This window comes from Ptychodera flava, chromosome 14 (genome assembly GCF_041260155.1).
Source record: "Ptychodera flava strain L36383 chromosome 14, AS_Pfla_20210202, whole genome shotgun sequence".
Classification (NCBI taxonomy): Eukaryota; Metazoa; Hemichordata; class Enteropneusta; family Ptychoderidae; genus Ptychodera; species Ptychodera flava.
In genome coordinates this window covers 26918370-26940128 of record NC_091941.1, presented here as the reverse complement: position 1 = coordinate 26940128, position 21759 = coordinate 26918370, and the positions used below count along the sequence as shown (strand labels likewise).

General features: G+C 36.1%; 2 protein-coding genes across 11 annotated transcripts in view; one reads left to right on the top strand and one right to left on the bottom strand.

Annotated features, from left to right (window-relative positions):
* Positions 1-13652, top strand: part of LOC139149953 (77 kDa echinoderm microtubule-associated protein-like) — a 64674-nt gene extending 51022 nt beyond the window's left edge. For 6 of the 9 annotated variants that reach the window (XM_070722039.1, XM_070722034.1, XM_070722035.1 and 3 more), the window contains 14 exons: positions 257-406; positions 815-890; positions 1775-1870; positions 3083-3184; positions 3737-3841; positions 4362-4496; positions 4817-4916; positions 5199-5614; positions 6186-6342; positions 7055-7152; positions 9776-9863; positions 10528-10623; positions 11843-11973; positions 12271-13652. In XM_070722039.1, coding sequence (XP_070578140.1) covers positions 257-406; positions 815-890; positions 1775-1870; positions 3083-3184; positions 3737-3841; positions 4362-4496; positions 4817-4916; positions 5199-5614; positions 6186-6342; positions 7055-7152; positions 9776-9863; positions 10528-10623; positions 11843-11973; positions 12271-12399 — 1879 coding nt within the window. In that variant the 3' untranslated portion in view covers positions 12400-13652. The remainder of the gene's footprint in view (positions 1-256; positions 407-814; positions 891-1774; positions 1871-3082; positions 3185-3736; positions 3842-4361; positions 4497-4816; positions 4917-5198; positions 5615-6185; positions 6343-7054; positions 7153-9775; positions 9864-10527; positions 10624-11842; positions 11974-12270) is intronic. The other 3 variants (XM_070722040.1, XM_070722037.1, XM_070722036.1) reach the window with 1 other exon arrangement.
* A 627-nt stretch (positions 13653-14279) lies between these two features.
* Positions 14280-18781, bottom strand: LOC139149955 (uncharacterized). Of its 2 annotated transcripts, XM_070722042.1 has the most exons (7): positions 18090-18781; positions 17549-17706; positions 17268-17390; positions 17032-17160; positions 16569-16658; positions 16284-16439; positions 14280-15965 (listed from the first exon to the last, which is right to left on the bottom strand). In XM_070722042.1, exons 2-7 carry the CDS (start codon positions 17700-17702, stop codon positions 15703-15705), a joined length of 915 nt encoding a protein of 304 aa, XP_070578143.1. In that variant the 5' UTR covers positions 17703-17706; positions 18090-18781; the 3' UTR covers positions 14280-15702. The 2 variants fall into 2 exon arrangements, with proteins under 2 accessions (XP_070578143.1, XP_070578144.1); XM_070722043.1 differs by lacking the exon at positions 17032-17160 and having other exon boundaries at positions 18090-18777.
* Positions 18782-21759: the final 2978 nt, after the last annotated feature.

Below are 21759 nucleotides of genomic sequence, written 5' to 3'. Positions count from 1 at the left end.
GAGACACATTCTCTCTTGATGATATAAAAGATTCTGTTTACCTCCGTTTACTTTATAAAAAAGTTCAGTATTAGCTCTGACAGAATCATTTAAGTCAGGACTGTTACACTTTGCAAGTAGGGGTGAAAACCCAAATTATGCCACTATTTTGTGCAGTACATCCAGGTTTGGAAAGAGATAATAAGCAGTGCTTATCATTGTGCATCCCAGCCATTCTATTCAGAGAGAAAATGACCCTTGACCTATTACTGAACAGCTACGGATACAGAGGAAGAGACTGTAGGAATAATCTTCATCTTTTACCCACGGGGGAAGTTGTCTATTTTATAGCAGCTGTAGTTGTAATGTATAACATAGAGGAAGAAATGCAGAGGTTTTACCTAGGACACACAGACGATGTAAAATGGTGAGTTTGACCTTCAATGAAAAAAAATACAGACCGAAATAAGCAATTTGCCTGACAATTTTCTGAAGTTAATAGAAAAGATAAGTATTCAAAAGCATGTTTTGAAAATGTCCAGTGTCTGTTTTAGGAATAGTAATTCTCGGTGCCGATGATGTCATGCAGTGACTGTATTTGTATCTTGATGGAAATAAAATAATCTTTTTGAATAGCTTCATATCAAGGTACGCCTTTAGTGTAAAATTTAGAACCAAATCAGTAATCACTTATGAAAGTGTTACATGGGATTAGCTGATCATGGTTTGTAGTGCTGGGTAGATTCTAGTGTGACCACTACAACACTGATTATGAGAGACTAATAAGAGGAAACAAAAATGACAAACAAAAGGATGGATTTGTTTCGTTCAACAGCATAGCAATACATCCAGATAAAGTAACCATAGCAACTGGACAGGTGGCTGGCCATGAGAGGAAAAATGATGCAAAGGTAAGTCACCTGAGTTCCAAATAGTTAGCAATAAGCAAACTCCCCTTTACTGGCATGTTTCCCAATGCAAGTATGCTTTCCTTGCGGCAAGTTAGGATATCAAAGTCCCTTTAACACTAGGTCACATAAATTTAAACTCAAACTTTTAACCACAAATGGCAAATGCTGTGCGCTGGTGCAGGGGTGGATCTACGACTACAGAGGCAGGTGAAATCAATGTCATTGTCTTCATTGTCATGTATCGTATCGTTTGCATGACTTCACCAATGCATGATGGGTGCATAGAAGTAAATTTTCAGTGTTGGGTATCACTTTGATAATAACGTGTCAAAATCACGACTAATTCAAAATTTCTCAGTTTATCTTTTCAAATATAAATCTCATTGACTTTTGAATCGAACGGGTATAAGGTGCAAATGTATGCTTTCTCTGTAAACTGCTAATGCAACAAAAAAATAAAATTAATTCAAACCTGCATGCAAAGGGGAAAAAATAAGGTGTACAGTATCCATTTCTCAGCATTCAATGACTTTAATCAGGTTAAGGAACTGTGATACAGTGATGTTGTTGTGTTGTGTGTAATTGTGTTTTAAATGTGGGCAATGTGGCCATCATCGTCAGAGATGTCATGACGTCGGTTGGTTTTACTGGTCATAGAAATGGTGATGGGTTGATTACATAATGGTTTTAAAATCCATTGGAAATCAGTGAGTAAAAATTCAACCTTCTTAACTTCATGGTGTGTAGGTTGTATTGTTTTTTTCCCTTTAACTTCACAACTTGTGTTCACTCTGGTGTGTGTTCATGTCACATCTCACTACTACCTATTTGTGTCAGTTTTCCGGTGGCTCACCCCCACCAATGTAACTCTATGCCATCCGTAGAAATCCCCACGCACTGCCAACTCCAGCTCGGCCAGCTCCAGTACTGAAGCATCCATGGATGATGAGACTGAAATCCCTGAGGTCAAAGTCTATGTGGTAGGTATTAAACCCACAAACTACCCTCCCCCCAATTTAGCCCTTTTACTGCTATACTGTGGTCCAACTTCCCCCCATTTTGGGTGGAGGGTGGTTCAACCTGTTTAGCAGGAAATGAATGAAAGGGTTAAGCATGAAATCATGATGAAAGTAGACAACCTCTAAACTCTGCATGTGTTATTTTTTATCTGTGTTTAGACTTATAGTCATAATTCAATTCACCTGTTTATATCAATTTATAGCAAAACCTTTGGATAACATCTCTCTTTGACTTTACAGGCTGCAATGTCAAATACCCCAACCAATATACAAGGTTGCCTCTTTCAGCAGATTCTGTTGTATCTTCAGCAGATGCTGTTGTATCTTCAGGACTTTGATCATCAATTGCAAGTTCTTATATCAGTGCCATACAATTATTGCTCCTCATCTACTGTGTCAGTGTATCTTTATGAGTAATTTTAAATACAGTAAATACCCATTTCATGAGGAAAATTATGCCATATAAATTTTTGAAATATTCTAGTTCTCTGAAAAGTCTTGGTTATCTGTCTCAAAATGTTTTGACAAACCAGCATTGCCTGTAAGAAAACAGAAGATTCAGATCTGGTAAAAGTTAAAAGATCTTTAAACTAGCCATGTTTCTGTAGCAGTTATCTTTTGTCTTATGAAATACTGCTGGGTTATTGGTATGCTTTGTCAATAGGCATATGATGTCATTGATTTTTCTCAACATGTTAATGTAAATGTTAAATAATCATAATGAATGTTACAGTTTCAAAATGTGGACAAAGCAAGTGTTCCTATTTCATGTTTTCCAACTTTCTTCTTCTAATCTTTTTCAGAAACCAGTTTTGAAACTCGCTCTTTCCTTTCCTTTTCTTTTCTCCTTTCAGATTTTCTCACTTTCTCTCTTTTCTTCAATGCATCAGCCTCTTACATTATGTCTTTCTGTCTGACAAGAACTCTTTACCGTCAAATGTTTGCATTGAAACTACATTTTTCTCCTCCAAGAATATTTATTTTGCACACTTTTTCACCAGACAAATGGTATCTCTCTCCACCGTGGACTAAATCAACAACCTTGTTTCATTACAAATTCAGGAGTGGTAATGGTGTCAATAAAAATTACACATCAGCTGATATAGAGTTACCAGTCAATACTGCAGAGATCTCTCATTTCATTTTCTGTTTCTTCTCCAATTTCTCTACCAGCCTCACGTTCGAATCTGGGACTCTGTGTCCCTGACGACACTACGCATTATCGGTGTTGGTGATTTTGACAGAGCGGTGTGCTGTGTGTCTTTCTCAAAGTCGGTAGGTACTCAAGTCGTTAATTTATATACATCAGTCAAGTCAAGTGCGTGCAGTGCTGGAAGAGCAAGAAGTGTCAAAGAAACTCTGTGAATGAAATCCACCGAACTCATTGTACATATTCAATGATGAGATCAACAAATTTGAAATAGTACAGCCAGAGGTACCAAAATACAACAATTAATTTGGAATGAGGTTCACAGAAACTGATGGTCTCATCAGTATGCTAAAAGAATAGTCTATCCTTCTGACTTTGGGATTGATTCAGTTTTGTGATCCCTCCATGTCCTTATAAACTGGTGTTCAGTGTTCAGACTTCAACATTTTACATCAAGAAAACTGCAAAGTTTGTCAGACAATCAGTTACATTGACAATTTGGTTAACTGTGACAGAGCGTTGAATCAAATCGATTCATAACCATATAAAATTGCAAGATGTATTCATGAAGAAAACATGAAAATGACCATCATATACAAGTGTATCTTACAACGCTAACTTCACAATGGTTCAGGATTGTATCACTCAACTTCAATTTTCCATTCATAACAATACAGGATGGTGGTAGTCACCTTCTGGCAGTTGATGAGAGCAATGATCGTGTCTTATCAGTCTGGGAATGGAACAAAGGAGAAAAAGGTCATAAAATCACTGACACAAAGGTAAGTTTATCTCTGCTCTTCACTTCAGTTTTGTTAGCTGCACCATCAAGGATATAGAGCTGATAGATTTGGTGGTTGTCAATGGTCTCTCACTTTATGTGAACAACATTTTCAGCTGATAGTTCAAAGTTGATCTCTAGCATATTCTTCTGATGCATGTAAAAACCCAGGCAAAACATCTGCATGTAGTTGAAAAATTACAAAATACTTGTGTGTTGAAGACTTTTACGCTTTATACTTGAAAGTAGTTGGAAGGTGGAACTTGCTGTGGTGTTGCAGAGAAACCCATGAACCATACATTCTGCCATAAGTTTTGTAGTCTGTGACTTGTAGTGATAATTTTATTTCTCAGAAATTGAACTCCTTAGTTTTCTCACATGGCAAAGATTTTAAAAATGTACAGTGGTTGTACACACTTTGTAACTATTTGCAACAAATTCAATGTATATTCTATGTACTTTATGTCAAAAACTGTCAACATAAGTTACAGTATGCCAATAATGGTTGTTATCATTGACAGAGTGCATCAGAACCTGTACTGGCGGCAGAGTTCCATCCAATGGACCACAGACAGATGGTCACTTGTGGCAAATCACACATTTCATTTTGGACTCTGGAAGACGGCAGACTCAATAAGAAATCTGGTATTTTTGAGGTGAGATTTCCACTCTCAAATTGTTGCCTTTACCTAAGAATGTTGTGAATATTGATAAACTTTAAAATAAGGTTCTGTTGTTTAACCACATTTTACGATATTCAGGAACAATGAAAGCCAAGTCACTTTATAGAGTGACATGTGAAGATTGAGACTTTTATCTGTAAACACAAACAATATGATCATTAATTTTTACTGTTAGTGTTCATCAGACATCATGACCATTAACTTTGCATGAAGAATTTTTTCAACTTTGAAGTGTTGCTTTGGCAATTACTCCATGTGAAAGAACATCAAAACTTGTTCTTCTTTCTTTTCAGAAATATGATAAACCAAAGTATGTGTTGTGTTTAGCTTTTGCTGACAATGGTGACGTAATCTCAGGAGATTCTAATGGCAATATATTTGTATGGGGAAAAGGTAAGAATGGATGATATTGGTATCAGTGTATCGTTTCTTGTGAATTGCGCCCTCTAGCAGATATTAGCATTACCTGAAAGTGAAACAAAGGCAGTTACAGTACTTATATGTTGATGGCGCTATGCGTTTTTAAAACGAGAATCAGAATTAAGAAGTTGCTGGAAAATGAAGCTTGCCAGGCTTTCTGTTCATGTGCAGAAGGACTTTGAAACCTCAAGATCAGTTTATGCATGTAGCAAACCCATACTACAAATTCTTCTGCCATCATCTGTCATTTTTCAGGCAATACAAGAATCCACTATGCAGTGACAGCAGCACATGAAGGTCCGATATTTGGACTGTGTGTCATGAAAGATGGTACACTACTCTCAGGGGGTGGCAAAGACAGGAAACTGCTGGCCTGGGACAGGAGGTACATACAGACAGGTGTGGAAAAGGAAATACCAGAAGGAACTGGACCAGTACGGACAATAAGCCAAGGCAAAGACGACCAGATCCTGGTTGGAACAACCAAAAATGCAATTCTGCAGGGAAGTCTGTCCAGTGATTTCTACAGTATTGTTCAGTCACATACTGATGAGCTGTGGGGACTTGCAGTGCATCCGTCATCCAAACAGTTCCTCACATGCGCTTACGACAGACATATAATTTTGTGGGACAGCTCATCTCATACCCAAGTGTGGACCAAACTCATTGAGGTAGGACATTGCATCGCATATGTTGCCTGAGCTAGGCAAAAGTTTTCAAATAATTATCACATGAGTTAGATTTGTCACTGTATGTATTGAATATATTTTGCCTGTAGTCTGTCAAATGTAAGTCAGATACGGGGGAGATAGTCGAGATATTGGATGTAATCATATGCTGAGCTGTACAGTGCCAGTGATAATATAAAGTTTCATGATTTGTTGCTTGTAGTATTAAACTCTCCCTCCATGAGGTTAACCGTTTCACCAACATGGTTTGATCCAAACCCATTGTTATATCAACGAATGTGGACTTGCTCACATGGCAGTGGGACAAACAGGTTAATTATCATCCTGTATCTATGACAACATTAATGTAAATGAGATGCCACCCAATCACAATGGAGAGTAAATTCTCTGTGGCGTTACAATGTGTTTTCATTTATCAGCTAGGAGTGGTTTGAAAGTGATCATACCTTCATGACCCAATGGTGTAGCTAATACCCTGTGATTGACATTCTGTCAACTACTGTGACTTGATATAGAACTCTGTTTTGAATGATTGTCCCTTTTCCCTCCTCAGGATGGCTGCCAGTCAGCCGGATTTCACCCATCAGGTACAGTAATAGCTATAGGAACTCAGACAGGAAGATGGCTGGCCATCGATGCGTCAAGTAGAGACCTGGTTACTGTTCATACAGACGGCAATGAACAGCATGATTGTGTGGAATATTCTCCAGGTATGAAAGCTGCCTTTAAGTCATTATTTCAGAGTGAATAACAAAAGAAAATTGTAATTAGTTCACATATTCTTATGAATATTAATAGTAATATGTATGAGAGGTCATGTATCAAAACCCTCTTTGTGAAAATAATTTTGATGGAAGTTGATTGAAACTCACTTAACACTGCTGCAGAGTTTCTAAGTGTAAATCATGGCTTACTTCAGATTGTGATATGTAATTGTAAAACCTGATTATTTTTGGTAGCCAGTTAATGTTATGTTTCCATAATGGATATGTAACATTTTTATGTTTCACAAAGGAAAGAGGATACTAGTAATTTTTAAGTTTCACAAAGGAAATAAGATATCATTCAGCAAAGTGATTCTTTATTTTTAACCCCATTCCCTGCCAGACTATCACTTCCCCATCAGCCAAGTCAGTAAAAAGCGGTATTGAGCCAAAACATGACGTATTTTCACCCACTTGGCTCGGTCTGTTATAACACCTTTATTCAAAAAAATCAAGTTTACAGTATTTATGTTTTCAACAGCTTTCAATATACAGTATTATGTTAAAATACACCTCATGGAATATGTTGTGTTTCATTAATTTTAACCATCTTGACCTGGTGGTGAAATATGGACTTGGCAGCAAAAGGGTTAATCAATGAAATATAAAGAGGACAACATATTTTTTAATTTGAAATATTTTTGAATTTCCTTTTCAGATGGTAACTACCTAGCTATTGGTTCCCATGACAATTACATATATGTGTATGCAGTTAGTGAGAATGGCTACAAATACAATAAAGTGGGCAGATGTAATGTAAGTTACATAACTTTTATATCTGATTTTACATTTTAAACAAATGTTGTGTTAAGTTTTTACAATAACCTTTCTTTGATTACTGATGTCAGTAGTGATGCTGACTCACATGTGTGAAATGTGGGTGTGTCGTAGCGTGTACATGGGTGTTTTGTCTTCATTTGACAAAAGGTGATTACTGTTTGCGTGAGGTGATTGAAGTCATGATAATGGCATATCTGAAATTTTTCTGAAATGATTTAATTGTGAGATGTGACATTGACCTGTTTGTCTTAAATTACAGCTTTCAAAGGAGAAATTTTACAAATAGATTGACTCCACCCTTTAGTCAAAATAATGCTGCCAGCAACATGTATTTCTTTTTTCTGTTTTTCATTCATTTCATCAATAAAGAACGTTTGTTGATTAGACAAATATTTGCAGTGTTTGCAATGGGTTCGGTGTAGGTGGTGTGTTGCAATCGAGCCACACCTCGCAATCATTTGTAAAGAATACATTTGAAAAATGTCTGGAAGTAAACTTTTTTGTTATGGTTTCACGTATCAGTGGCCTTGCCTCCAAAGTACATACTAGGTATGCTGGTACCAGTATGTGAATCATTCATTGATGATAAAATCAGGAATGTTACTACCATTTTAGCCCTGATAACACGATTGATAGAATAGCGTGGGTGACTGAGAAAGGTGATGACTGTTCCTTTCTGTTGAAGCCATAGTGCTATGTTGGTGTACAATCACTTGGTCATTCACCCTAAAATTTCTTCATTGCTCATTCGACAGTATGCACAAGAGAGAGAGAGACTGTAGTTTGTGAAATAATTGTGAAGATTTTAACTATTATGAGTTACACCTCTGTGAATCGGCTTAGACTATTTATGTATGCCCCTATTTAGTACTTCCTGATAGGTGTATTTAGAGATATTCATGGTCGTGATATGCAGTAGGTTCCTTGTTGTATTTATAGTTTTCTCTATTGGACCTGACAGAGTTGTGCTTGCATTAATGAAATTAAGTAAACGACTATGTTGTGATAATTTTTCAGGACTATATACTCGTGCTCAAACAGCATCATATGTATTTGCATTAAAATAGTCAAAATGGCTTGTATCGTAAATCTAGTATGTTAGAATCGTAGGAAAGAGGAAGTCTCATTCACATTTTGCTTTGTCAGTCAGTTAGTTAGTTAGTTTATTTGTTTGTTTGTTTATTCAGTGGATCGTACCTATTAAACAAAACAGACAAGAAATTCATAGTCGTTTTTCACATGTTGATAATGTTTATTATTCATTTTACCATATTGCATTGGACATTGATATGGATGGTACAATGTGAAACTCTGTTCTTTGGTTATATTGACAACAGACGCTTGTTGTGACATGAAATATGTGTAGATGTAAATTATTATGGATTATTTTATCAAATAGTTTATGACTGATTAACAGATAAAATCATAGTTATCATAGTAAATTGTTGATTCAATTATATAAATTGTGCCACAGTATTTCAATTTTTGACAAATTTTTTTTAATTGGGTAATTAAATTTGTTTTATTGTTCCATCAGAATTTTGACAATTGTCATGTGATGTTTTGTGTGTGTGTGGTCATATTCCTTTTAATGGTTGTACAAATAGGGATTACTGTTATTGTGGAATTAGGTGTAAAACCTACAATTTTATTGTCCTAAATTAAAGGATTTGCCTTGTAGATGCATAGTGTAAAAGGCTGGTAATGTTCAAAGTGAATATGTATTGCATTCAAACCATCGTAAAAACAAATCATTGTCTAGGGGTTCCTAAGATCCTTTGTGTCAGTTCAAAAAGGCCATAAAGGCTTTTGCAATGTAAATCTGAAAATCTAGTAATTTATCTAATATATTATGCTCTTACACTGTTGAAAAGTTTCTGTTGTTGATACTTCACCGTCTATGGTGACATGCTTTCAAAACACCAGACATTGGGGAATCCCCTTGTTTAGCTCATGTATAAAGTATCTGACAAGTTGCCAACTGTGTGACTTTACATATCAAAAGCTGTCATCAAATGATTTAGGATAAGGAAACATGCTAGTGGGTTGCGTCATAGTTCCTAGAGAAAGGTTGTAATTATAAGGATATCCTACTTTAACCTAATAATACTGAACTAAGGATACCTTTGCTTGAACAAACCAAGGCATTAAGCTTTGATAAATATAATGCAATAGGATACATGTCCTTCACTCCAAAAGGATATGATATTTTTAAAATTGTAGCAATCAATGATTAGTCATCTGTTTGAGTATGATATACAGTGTCCTGTACAGTCATCTCTGTAAAGTTTCTCAATCTCTAGGGATGAAGTCATCGGCCTCTTTACTGAGGCCATGGTATGATTAACCATGAATCAATAACCCACTGACTAACACTAGTTTATTGATCAATCTATATAATACGATGGTGTCAAATTTATTTTCTTGTGGTTGTCAATTATCATTTTTTTTCTTCCCTGTCTTGTGTTTTATTAGTTTTATTCTAATTTTTTAAATTATTTAAATTATTATTATTATTTTTTACCATCCTGTATCCACAGACTATAGTAGTGTAATAAAGTTATCATTATATTTCTCTGCATAACCTTTTTTCTCTCAGGGCCACACAAGTTTTATCACGCACTTAGACTGGTCATCAGATTCCCAATACATTCAAAGCAACTCTGGCGATTATGAAGTACTCTTCTGTGAGTTTTCTAGATTTGATGTCAATTTTAAACTTTTTCTCAATGTTCATTCACCAATAAATTGTCTTTATATGTGATATATCATCCAAGACCAAGGAAGCTTTACGACGTATGTCGTTGTCATTTTCAAATTTTACAATGCTTCTAAAATGAAACATTTTGTTTTAATGAAAGAAACAAGCAAGGTCACAGCACATAGAAAAAGAAGTACATCTTGTTCATTCATTGTAATTCGTAAGAAAGAAATCATTGCTCATTTCCTAGAAGCGACAAATCTTTCCGACGAAAGTGTAAGAGTGCATGAAAGAATTCCTAAATTTTTCCTCCTCAGTAAATGTTTGTTCAATGTGATACAATTGTGCCATCTTGTTTTTTTTGTCCTGTGTTTTTAAGACTGATTGAGAACATTTTTGTATTTCTTGATATGTGATGCAAATATATTCAAAGTTTACATCACTGTAACCACAGTCACTCCGCAGACTGTGCTGTAATGCATAAATAATTCACAACAATATTCAAAGTTAACATATCATGTATACAGTTTCAATCTGCAGTAGAGTAATTATGATATTAAATTGCTATATGTGAACATCTATGAATGATCAAATAGCAATAGTCCATATCAGCAAATTTCATCAAGCGATATATTTTAACTGTTCACCAGGGAACGCTACATCTTGTCGGCAAGTAACCTCGTCTTCAACTATGAGAGATGTCGACTGGGCCACCCATCATTGTACAATTGGATTCCCTGTTTGTGGTATGTTTCTTTGACATCTTATTTTATTAGAAATATGATCAGTATCTAAAATATGTGTCAATATTAGTTTAGGTATATCATTTGATTATTTAAAATGTGTGGAGGCATATTACATTCTTGAGTTTAATGGCGTCTTCATCAGAATTTAAGTTCCATTTTAGGTTTAGATGTGTATTGGTAAATAACTTTTTACCTACATAAGTATAAAACTCAGAATTCATATATTAATAGTGTTGCTGAAGGATTTTGTAGGTTGTAGGTCAAAATGCTATACTGTAGGTACGAAATAATCCTGACTCATTCTCAGTGAACACCCCATTCACAGTATTTCACATACTCTATTTAAAATATTTGTTTTCCCTCTTAATGACAACACATCAGTTTATAAGTGTTTCAGTCTTTGTTATTGAATTGTGAATGCATGAGGAACCTTTACAAAGAGGTGAACTTTGACCCCTGGTATGATCATGTTTTTTTTTAGATTGGGAATCCCCTTCTACCCTGACTGTTAACTAACATGGCTACTGGCATAATACAGTATTTACATAAAGTGCCTGTAAATTTAATAGATTGCATACATTATTCTTGATATCACATGATTCTTGACCTTTAATTAATAGAAAGAAATGAGAACATTAAGTAATTAGGAAGTATCATTATGTGCAATCACTACAAATAATTCCAAACGTCAGTTTTTGTTTTAAAAGTAGTTACTTCTCTAGTCAAAACAGCTTATAATAAAAAATTCCTATATTTATCAAGCCTTTTCTCTTTATACATTTTCCCCTTTATACATACATATGATATGAGTCACCTGATAATTATCATTATCAAGATATAACCATTGATTTTTATGTTGTTAATCATAGTTGTATACTTGAATATGTAGGAAAAACGTTGACTGCCATATAGTCCAAATGTTAATCTGACAAGAGGAACAGGGTCAATACTCAGTGCAAAAATTAAATTAGTTATTTTATATCATAAGTTAGAAAAAAGTATTAATCTTTTATAAAAAATAAAGTAACAATAGGATCAATTAGATCAATTAGAAATCCTTGTAACGAAACATTAATGGGACCACCTTGAAAAACACTGACAAACTGTTTACAATTTGATGCAGGTGTTAGCTAGGGTCTAAAATTCAAAGTCTTCAAAATTTTAGAGCTAGGAAAGAGTCTTAACAATTTTATACAGTTTGAAGTTTTTTAATCTCCAGGAATTTGGCAGGAGGGAGCTGATGGTTCCGATGTGAATGCCGTGTGCAGATCCAATGATCGAACCGTAATTGCCACCGGAGATGACTTTGGAAAAGTTAATCTGTACAGATATCCATGCTGTCAACCCAAGGTAGAAATTATTGGTCTTGTAGATCACAATTACACTGCAGTCATACTCTGTGGTGAAGTATCAATACATATTCAATTTTAGATATGATTCATATGCAGATGATAATGATCTTTCTTTCTTTTACGCATTTGTTTAAATAAACAATATGATTATGACCAATCTCTCAAAAACTTTGTCAAAAGTTTTTACCAGTGAAAGCAAAAGAACATGTTTCAGGTTTTGATTGCATTGTTTCCATGTTTGTTGATGATTTGATGTTACCTTGAAATGTTTTCTCTTTCTGTTTCCTCCCAACAGTCACATGGTCATTCATACAGCGGACACAGCAGTCATGTGACGTGTGTACGGTTTCTCAAGAGTGATAACAGACTCATCTCAACAGGAGGCAAAGACATGAGCATTATGCAATGGAAACTGTGCAGTTAGTCATCGATAGGATGAAACCCCTAAAAATGACGAAGAAAAAAGACAAAGAAGAGAGTGTGTGTATCCACTGCCAAAGAAATCTCAACGTAGAACTGAATGTTTGTACCATAAATCTAATCACCAACCAGAACAGAATTCTTCCAGTTCATAGATTTACAAAAATTAAACTATCAGACTCTGATTTATTCTTATTATCACTACTTAACTGAATGCAAACTGAACTTTGAACTTTTCCCCAAAACCCCCTCAACCTCAATTTACAAATATCATAATGTCAGCCCCCTTTTCATGTTAAATACAAATGTCAAGGCTGTCAAATCAAGTATAATATGTACCATTATAAAAGAAACCAGACTGACAGTGCATTTTCTAACTTTTGCTATCTGTACTGTAACCTATAAAGTTACCCGTTTCGTTTGCTGTTTGTATTATGTATACATTTAGAGTTTGTTTTACACACTGCCTTAAGTGATTTGCACTGTACAGGAAATCCACTCTTTTTTGCTGCTGTATTTTGTTGTTGTTAGAATAAGAGCAATTTCTTGAGCATTGAAATAGATTTATGTGAAATTATGTTTATGTAAATTTTTGCTATATAGTTATTAATGTTCCTTCTAAATGCACATATTATTTCTCATTCTGATAACCACAAGAGCCACAGTTCACAAACTGTCTGCGCCGATGGGCATCCCAGGTCATGAGTGGACAGCTGTCATATACCACTGGTTTAGTATTAGCACATCTGCTACGCACTTTGCTGTGTCTAGATTATTGATGAAAGATGTGGGACGTTTCTATATTTACTCTGTCTAGTCTTTGTGGTTAACTGTCTCAGCAAGATGGGGCCCCATATAAGTTTTTCCTTAGAGCAAGCTGGCATAAACCTCTTGAATAGACTCATCATGATAATGTCACAAATTTCAGTGTCTGCTATCCCATAGTAAATCTTACTTGATCATGGCAATATGATATTTCCAGAAATAGCTTTAATTACAGTAATACAAGGGAGTCCAGTATGTTATAACGTGTTTTATATTCTGTTCATCTTGTTTCTAATAGAAACCCTTACAAATTAAAATTTCATGTGATATTCATTGGATCATGTGGGTTACAAATTTTATAAGAACATCGTGCAGCTACTTTCCTGTAATAAAGGTTTTTTCAAATTTCTAGTTTTGCAATCCTTTGCAAAGTCTTTTCCAAACTCTGTAATTCCCCTAAATTGACATGAATAAAACATTTCTTTCATTTCATGCAGGGTGTTTCTCTTTCATGACATGGTAGTTCCTCTTAACCAGTATTGAATATATAATTTTAGTCTTTGTTATTCTGTAAGTCAAATATTATGGCTTGTTTAGCACAGTGCAACGCTATATAAACCCAGACTTTCCCTCAGTATTTAAGAGAGCCTTCTTGGAAACAAATTCTTCAAACAATCTTTGATGGTTTGAAGTTGCAAAGTAAATATGTGTCATGGGATTGGCATCGTAACACTGTCCACAAAGCATTTTTTAAACGATTTTTGAAACAAACGTACTGCAAAATTATTCAAAACAGTTGTTTTATAGGAACATGAATCCACTAATCGTCGAACAGGATAGTGTTGAATGAGAAATATTGAGGGAAAGCTCATGGTTTGATCTGGTAATGATGGCATGGGTATTTTAATTGATTCTGGAAGTATTTTGATGCAGTAACCAGGGTCTAGGGTTAAACAGGGCAATAATAATTTTCACTCTTCACACTTGTCCAAACCTTGACTTGTCACATGTTCACAACAGAGGACCTTAACCCTACAAAAATTACTATCCTATAGTTGATACCAATGCATCATCATGTAAATGAACACAGGAGGGAAAGATAGGTACATAACAGAAAAATCAGCATTCCACCATTACTTGAGCATTTTATTCACATAACAGTATAAAAATTAATTTAACAAATATATACATATATACAGTGACTGCTGGTCACATTAAAAATGCATTCATATACTGTTTTTCACATTTGTTAGTTTTGATCAGCGAGGCACATGTGACCCGAAGCAAATCACTTAAGCACCAAAAGCTAGTGGACCCTTTACATTTAACACACTCTGTTTGATAGTCACACCAATAAAAGACCCAAAATGTTTGAGACTGTGTGTGAAAATGCTTTTGGGCAAATTGATCAAAGTACGACAATTGTTATTGGTCTAAAAATTTCAGACTACGTATCTTTCATAAGGGAATTCCCCGGAGAATGACTCGATAAATATTTTTTTTTGTGTTTGCATTTGTAACAGTAAAGATGTTACAGTGCTCAATTATCATTTATCGTTGGTGGTATTTTAATCAATTTACAATAACTTGTCTCTAACCTGTCTTTTCCCAAAGCAATTTCATACTGTAGGTGGTAGTTGTGCTTAATTGTAACAAATACAGAGCACATAATGGTTTTCTGTCATTCATTTTCATTGCATAAATCTTTTTGCTACAAGTATGAGATTATTGTAAATAACTGGAGCACTTGTGTTGCCAAAAAGTGATTCTCTGTAGTAATTAAAAACTCTACCAGAAGGTGTCAGGAAACTTACAAGAATAAAATAAATAGTCTGGCATTTCGTCAGAAGGAGTAGAGAGGCGTTTGGTTTATACTGAGATCTTTGTTTGTGCGCAAGATATGATGAAGGATTAATACAGAGGGATCTTTTGAAAATACCAGTCTTTACAATACTCCAATCTTCTATAACTTGGTTGACCTTACAGCTCAAAATTTGAATTGTCCTCAAAAGTTCTGGTTATAGTGAAAGAAAGAATTGCCATCACTTTGCAGCGTTTGAATTGAAATTCACTGGCGAGAATCATCAAGACTCGCCGTTTGGAGTCTTTATGATTCTCGCCAATGAACGGTGAGTCTTGATGATTTTCGCCAGTGAATTTCAATTCTCGCTGTACTTAGTGAGAATTTCCATTCTCACCGGTGAGAATTTGTTCTCACACTTGATTCTCGCTACGGAGTGCATTTCTCACCAATCTCCAGCGGAGATTAAAATTTTCTCACCGACAGCAGTGAGAATAAGAACAGATTCTCACCGATTGCGAGAAAGCGTCAGTTTCTCGCCCTAGTCACGCACTTTTTCCCTATAGTGCAGCCGCAATAACCCTGTTCCACAACCCCTTGGAGATTTACAACAAACATCAATACTCCAATGGCCGAAAATCTCTCATATCACAAAGGTTTTTACTGAATACTTGCTTTGGATAGTTTTACAAGGAAGGCGATAAAAAATAAGTTAAAATAACTGAGTTTTAATTTTTTAAATCACGAAACCTTCCAATCTAGATCTGTGGCACCCTGATCTGATTGATCGTCTGATTGCAAAAGTGATTCTTGTACAGGTGAGTGACCCTCACTTAAGTCTCTGCCCTCACCAGCACACGAGTCTGATGAACCACCGACGGTAGAACTACTCCCCGTGATTGAGGGATGATTTTCCTGTGCATGACTTCCACCTCCCGGATCAGGAGAAATGTCCACAGTCACACTCTCTCGTGAATCTTCATCGTCTGTGCGTAACATTCCTCCTGTAATTGGTAGAAATTAAAAGTGTCTTTACTTCCACTTTGCTCTGGTTTTTAAACCGGACGATTTTAATGACGTTATTCTGATTGATTGTTGGTTGAATCATGTTATCATAGGCGTGTTTTCAAAGTCTCAGCAGTAAATAAACTTTTAAATTGGAATCCAAGCATAGACAATGAAGCACGACAGTCTCAATTTGATTTAAGGCACCAACAGATCACAAAACTCGATATCATGAATTCCGTATTGCCTCTCCCCTATTTCAGTTTGAAGCTGTCAAAACAATTTTTTTATAATTAACAAAAGTAAAGCCTCCTTACTATGGCTGCTCTCGCCATCTTCGATGGACGGATCCTTTCTTGATTTACGTTTGTACAGACCAATGAAGAGAGCGATTACAACAAACAACAAGGCGAATAATAAGAGTGCTACAACTACTGCGAATACCACCCAACCAATCGGTATTCCCTCAGCGCCTGCAGTAAACAAATATGATAAAACTCTGTCAGTGTTACTTTGTTTAGACAAGTTAGTTCGAACCGACTGAAGCAAAGGTACAGCGAAATTTGCACAGCGGAATCATTTTATCTTCAGAAAAGGCTCACCTTTCTCCTCTTTGGCTTCCTTTCCGGGATTCAAATTTTCATGTGTTGAAGTTGCGGAAGTTGGTTCCACACTACTAGTGGTAGACTTACCTGTCAATAGAAATAAAATATTTGTTGTTAGCAATGGAAATATTCATACCACAAATAAAAAGTGTTATAAATTTTAATTACTCGCAAAGCGATTCTCCGTACTTCAGAGCAGTAACGTTTGGCGGTAGTTACTGTTTATCTACAAATTTGTTGAACTCCATAGGCCTACTCATTTTCAAAGATTTCGAAATCACATACAGGCTGTGGAGTTACACTGAACTTTGCATTTTGACTGAGGACCATTTTAATCACTGTGTAGACAACCGAGATTGAAATCAGGAATGCTTCCGTTTCTCTCAGAAAGTCCATCAACGACGGTGTTTGGTCATTGGGAGTAGATTAATTACCCCGAGCCTATTAATATTGGACTTACACATTTCACATCCAATTGTAGGGTTTTCAGAGTTACAGAAAGCGCATGGAACACAGTCCCCTAAACCGTCGGGAAACGTTCCGTTCCCGCAATTTGTCTTCGCTTGTGATGGGCGTGTGATAGTTGTGCCTGTGAATAGTAAATTTTAAAAAAAATCAGTGTTCTGATTTGAGCTTTAGATCACCATACCAAAAGTACAATTCAAAAACGGGCCATGTTATTAGCAATAGACTTACATTTCTCACATCCAATCGGTGAGTTTGCAGATTTGCAGTAAGAACAAGGAACACATCCCCCCAAACTATCAGGAAATGTCCCCTCCACGCAATCTGCCTTCTCTGAACCGGTTGCTGCAGCACCTGTGAAGAGTACAAGAAACAAAAGAATGAAGTCCTTTCATAAAGTTCCGACTGAAAGAAACATTATTTTGGTTTTTTCCACATCTATAATATCAAACAACAGTTTTGTGGAGGTATTGTGATTAAACAGGGAAAAATGCTATCGGTATCGGACTTACATTTCTCGCAACCTCTGGGAGGGTATTCAGCATTGCAGACGGCACATTGGATACATCCTCCAAGGCCGTCCGGGAAAGACGTCCCTCCGCAGTCTGCTTTCACGTAGCCCGTGATCAGCACGGCAATGACTAGTAAACTTGCAGCCGGAATCATGGCCCTATTATACAAGAAAATATATCTTGAGATTATACATTCAACACAAATAAATTTAAGTGAAACCCATCATCAACCTCCAAACAACAAGTTACCAATACACCCAATCGGCGAGCCTGATAGTATACAAACGAAACATTGAAAATACAAATAGGAGAGTGCAGACACAAAAGACAATATTTATATTTCAATGTACATATCTAGACATTATTAAATCGCAGACCATCGATAGCAAGCAACCTACAGTGGTATTAAATTTATAGGAAAAAGTAAATGATTAGGTTTAAGCTCAAATGTGAACACGTCCTATGCCTGTAAGATCGGATAAAATATGATATTTAAAGCCACTACAGTATAAAATAAAAGATGAGAAGAAGAACAACTTACAGTGCTTTGTCGAAGTGATTCAAATCAGGCACGGTGTGTACGTCAACTTGCTCTATGGTACGTGAAGATATTCGGAGAATGAAACGTCGATGAATAGAAACTTAAAGGTTTTGCAATACCTGCCTCTTATGTGAGGTTTGCGTTACAGGCTTATATAGGCGGAGAAGGAGGAATCCCCTTCGGTGATTGAAAATTGCTGACAAAAGCATTTTGGTAACGCGTCATGATGTAAACAGACAAAACACTACACAACTCCTGTGTTTACAGGTACTATATGCTGCCATGGTTTTGGTATAAACTTAAGCAAACAAAAGCGAACAATTTCAGATATATAACCGTAACTTTTAAGTTAATTCCGCTGGCCCAATGATAACTGCCAAAGATATTTATACATAAAACAAAATAACATCCCATCCGCTGGGATGAACTCAACAACAAAACCTCCCATTTCACTCGTTCGGCAAACTCTCTTTACGGTCGGATTGAAGACGGGCATACTAAACAAACAGAAGTACGACGACCCCGGGTATTAACCGATTGACTGCAAATTGTTAACATAGATGTGATTTTATTAGATATGCGCAAAAATCTTAAAAGTTATTGCATATGGCTGCATGTCTTTGCTGTCGAAATGATCACGGACTCGAAATCGCTCTGCTTTTACTAAGGAAACGGAACGAAGTACTGGTGACACTCTAAAGAATGTAATGTTACTGTTCTCTGGGTCGGTTACCTTGAATTCTCACAACGATGACTCATGTCATTGTTTACAGTATTTTATCGTCACTCATTTTGTTCAAACTTCCGCTCACAATGGTCACCGGTCGATTCATCGTGTTGTTATGTCGACCCAAGGAAACTTTGTCCTTACGCCGGCCGTGGATTCGCGTGAGCTTACACATATCGGACTGAGTCATTATACAGTGTGGTAGGACAAGAGGTGCATACAATGCATTGCAATCAATCATTAACACAAGAAGCGAGGGTTCGGAGAAGCCGCACGAGAAACGCGTTTCCTTTCCACGAAATGGGACACATATAATCGCTACCTTCCCTCGGAACGGTCATAATTCACAGCAGTACAGATTTGTTTTAGATACCCCGACAATAGAATTTCATGGATAATGTCTGGATCAGATAAAATATAATATTTAAAACCACTCCAGTATAAAATATAAAAAGAACACCCCCTTACAAGTAAGCTTATCACAGTGCTTTTTGCCGAAATGATTCAAATCAGTACAACAACTTCCTCTATCGTACGTGAAGACATTCGGAGAATTAATGTTGGTGAAAAGTTATCGGTTTTGCAATAATTGCCTCTTATGTGAGGTCAGTGGTAGGGTTCGTCAGGCTGATAAAGGTGGAGAATGAGGAGTATCCTTCCGGCGATTGAAAATTGCCGACATCATCAACATTGCAAACCTTCACACAGATGTCAAAAAAATCTGAAAACAAAGAACGTGAAGAAAAAATTCAGACATGTAAGCTTATTTGAATTTGAAACGGAAAAAGTGAACATCCTGGGCACTGAAAGTAAAGTAATGTATGGTACCATGGAATGTAGCTCAAGCAGTTTTCAGAAATGTTGCACACCTATAATATCATCACTGTAAGAGCACATTTGTTTCATATTGGAAACCCCCTACTTCGTGAAACAATTGCATTGTTATAGATCGTACTGTTACAGAGCCAGGTCAAGGTTGTTCGACAACATGACTCAGCAAACATGTGCCATTATTATATGCTGTCATGTAAGGTTCACGTATTGTGTACGTTATTCACAACTATGATCTCATTGATCCTTCATTGACGTCTTCAATGCATATCGTCAAACAGGGTTACTGACTGAGTGTACTCTTTGTACCTGAATCGTGCATTAAAACGTTGAATCATTGGCAAATAAATGTCACCCGCTGCTCATGTGATAGTGTCTGCCATATCTACTCATTTATCTGGTAGAATTATTTTGTTACATCGACGTGTTCGGTTTGTTAGTACTTTGTTTGTAAAGAACTTAAACTGTTAAACGCGATTGGAACTAATTTGGGATAATTGGACGGTGAAGTAATGTCGGTTTCTGCTGCAAATGTAGGCATATCTGCTTTTCTTTTTAAGTTATACACTCGTTTTTATGAGTAATTTTGAACATTGCGACAATCAGCTATAGGGCATCTAACAGTTTTGAGAAATTTGAAAAATATGCGGATCCAATTATCCCAAATTAGTTCCAATCGTATTCGTAGAGAAAGTTGATGACTTTCTACTTTTACAATTTACAAACGATTAAAAATATCGATAACGTACACAGAAAATACAACTTAGAATTTACGACGAGACGGGCTTTGGTCTTTGAAACAAAGCGGACTTTCGGATTAAGTTAGATCGGTACGGTTCTCAAAAGTTGGCAACTAAAATGGAAGAACTTGAGCATTTGTATTGTGAAAAAACTGCTGACCTTATGACGCGTGCTAGAGCACGATGGGTGTCTCTGGTGAACGTCCAACCAAGTATTTTCTCAATCTTATTTACCGCAACTACTCGCGTAAGAATGTGTCAAAGTTAATGAAGACTGACGGTACTGTTCTTTCTAACCCAGTTGATATTATCAATGACAAATGGATTTTTGATGTTCCACCACCCCACTTAATGATAAGAACTGTGGTGTCTTTTTCCCTGATAATTACGATCGTCGTTTGTCTGATGTGACAACAGATTATTGTGAAGGTCCGATTACTGTCAATGAGCTCTGGAAAGCAATTAATTCCTTTCCCATGGAAAGTCTCCCGGTTTGGATGGTATCCCAGTTGAAGTTTACAAAGTTTTCTTTAAACAGTTATGTACTCCCATGCTTCAGTGTTTTCAAATATTCTTATGAATCTGGGACATTATCCCTATCTCAGAGGGAGGGTTTATTGTCACTTTTATTAAACAAGACGCACAGGGTAATGATAAATACCCAATTTTTCTAAAAATTGGCGGCCTTTGACTCTTCTCTGTTGTGACACCCGTATTTTAGCTAAGTGTCTTGCACTTCGAGTCAAGCGCGTAATCTCAGATATCATTCATGAAGACCAGACGGGGTTTATTCATGGTCGTTTTATTGCTGACAATATCCGTAGGCTCTTAGAGATTATTGAATGTTATGAGCGAGGAGACAAACCTGGTTTGATCTTCATAGCCGACTTTGAGAAAGCGTTTGACAAAGTGAGATGGGACTTGATTTTGAAATCTTTAGAATTTTTTAATTTGGTCATTCTTTTATTACTTGGGTTAAAGTAATGTATAACAATATTCTGTAGTCGCATTATAAATTATGGTCATATTTCTGATAAGTTTAATCTTTTACGCGGTGTTCGACAAGGATGTCCATTATCGCCTTATTTATTTGTTATTGCCGTTGAGATGTTAGCAATTCGGGTGAGAGATTGTCGAGCTATAAAAGGTTTAAATACAGGTTTGATCGAAAGTAAAATTTCACAATATGCTGACGATACCAATTTTCCAATACAGGCCACTCCGACCTCCTTTTCTGCTTTGCTAAATATTTTGAAGGATTTTTCCTCTATATCTGGTTTAAAACCTAATTATGAAAAGTGTAAGGTGTTGCGCATAGGCTCATTAAAACTTACAAATTTCATTATTGACACTCCTTGTCCCTTAGAATGGA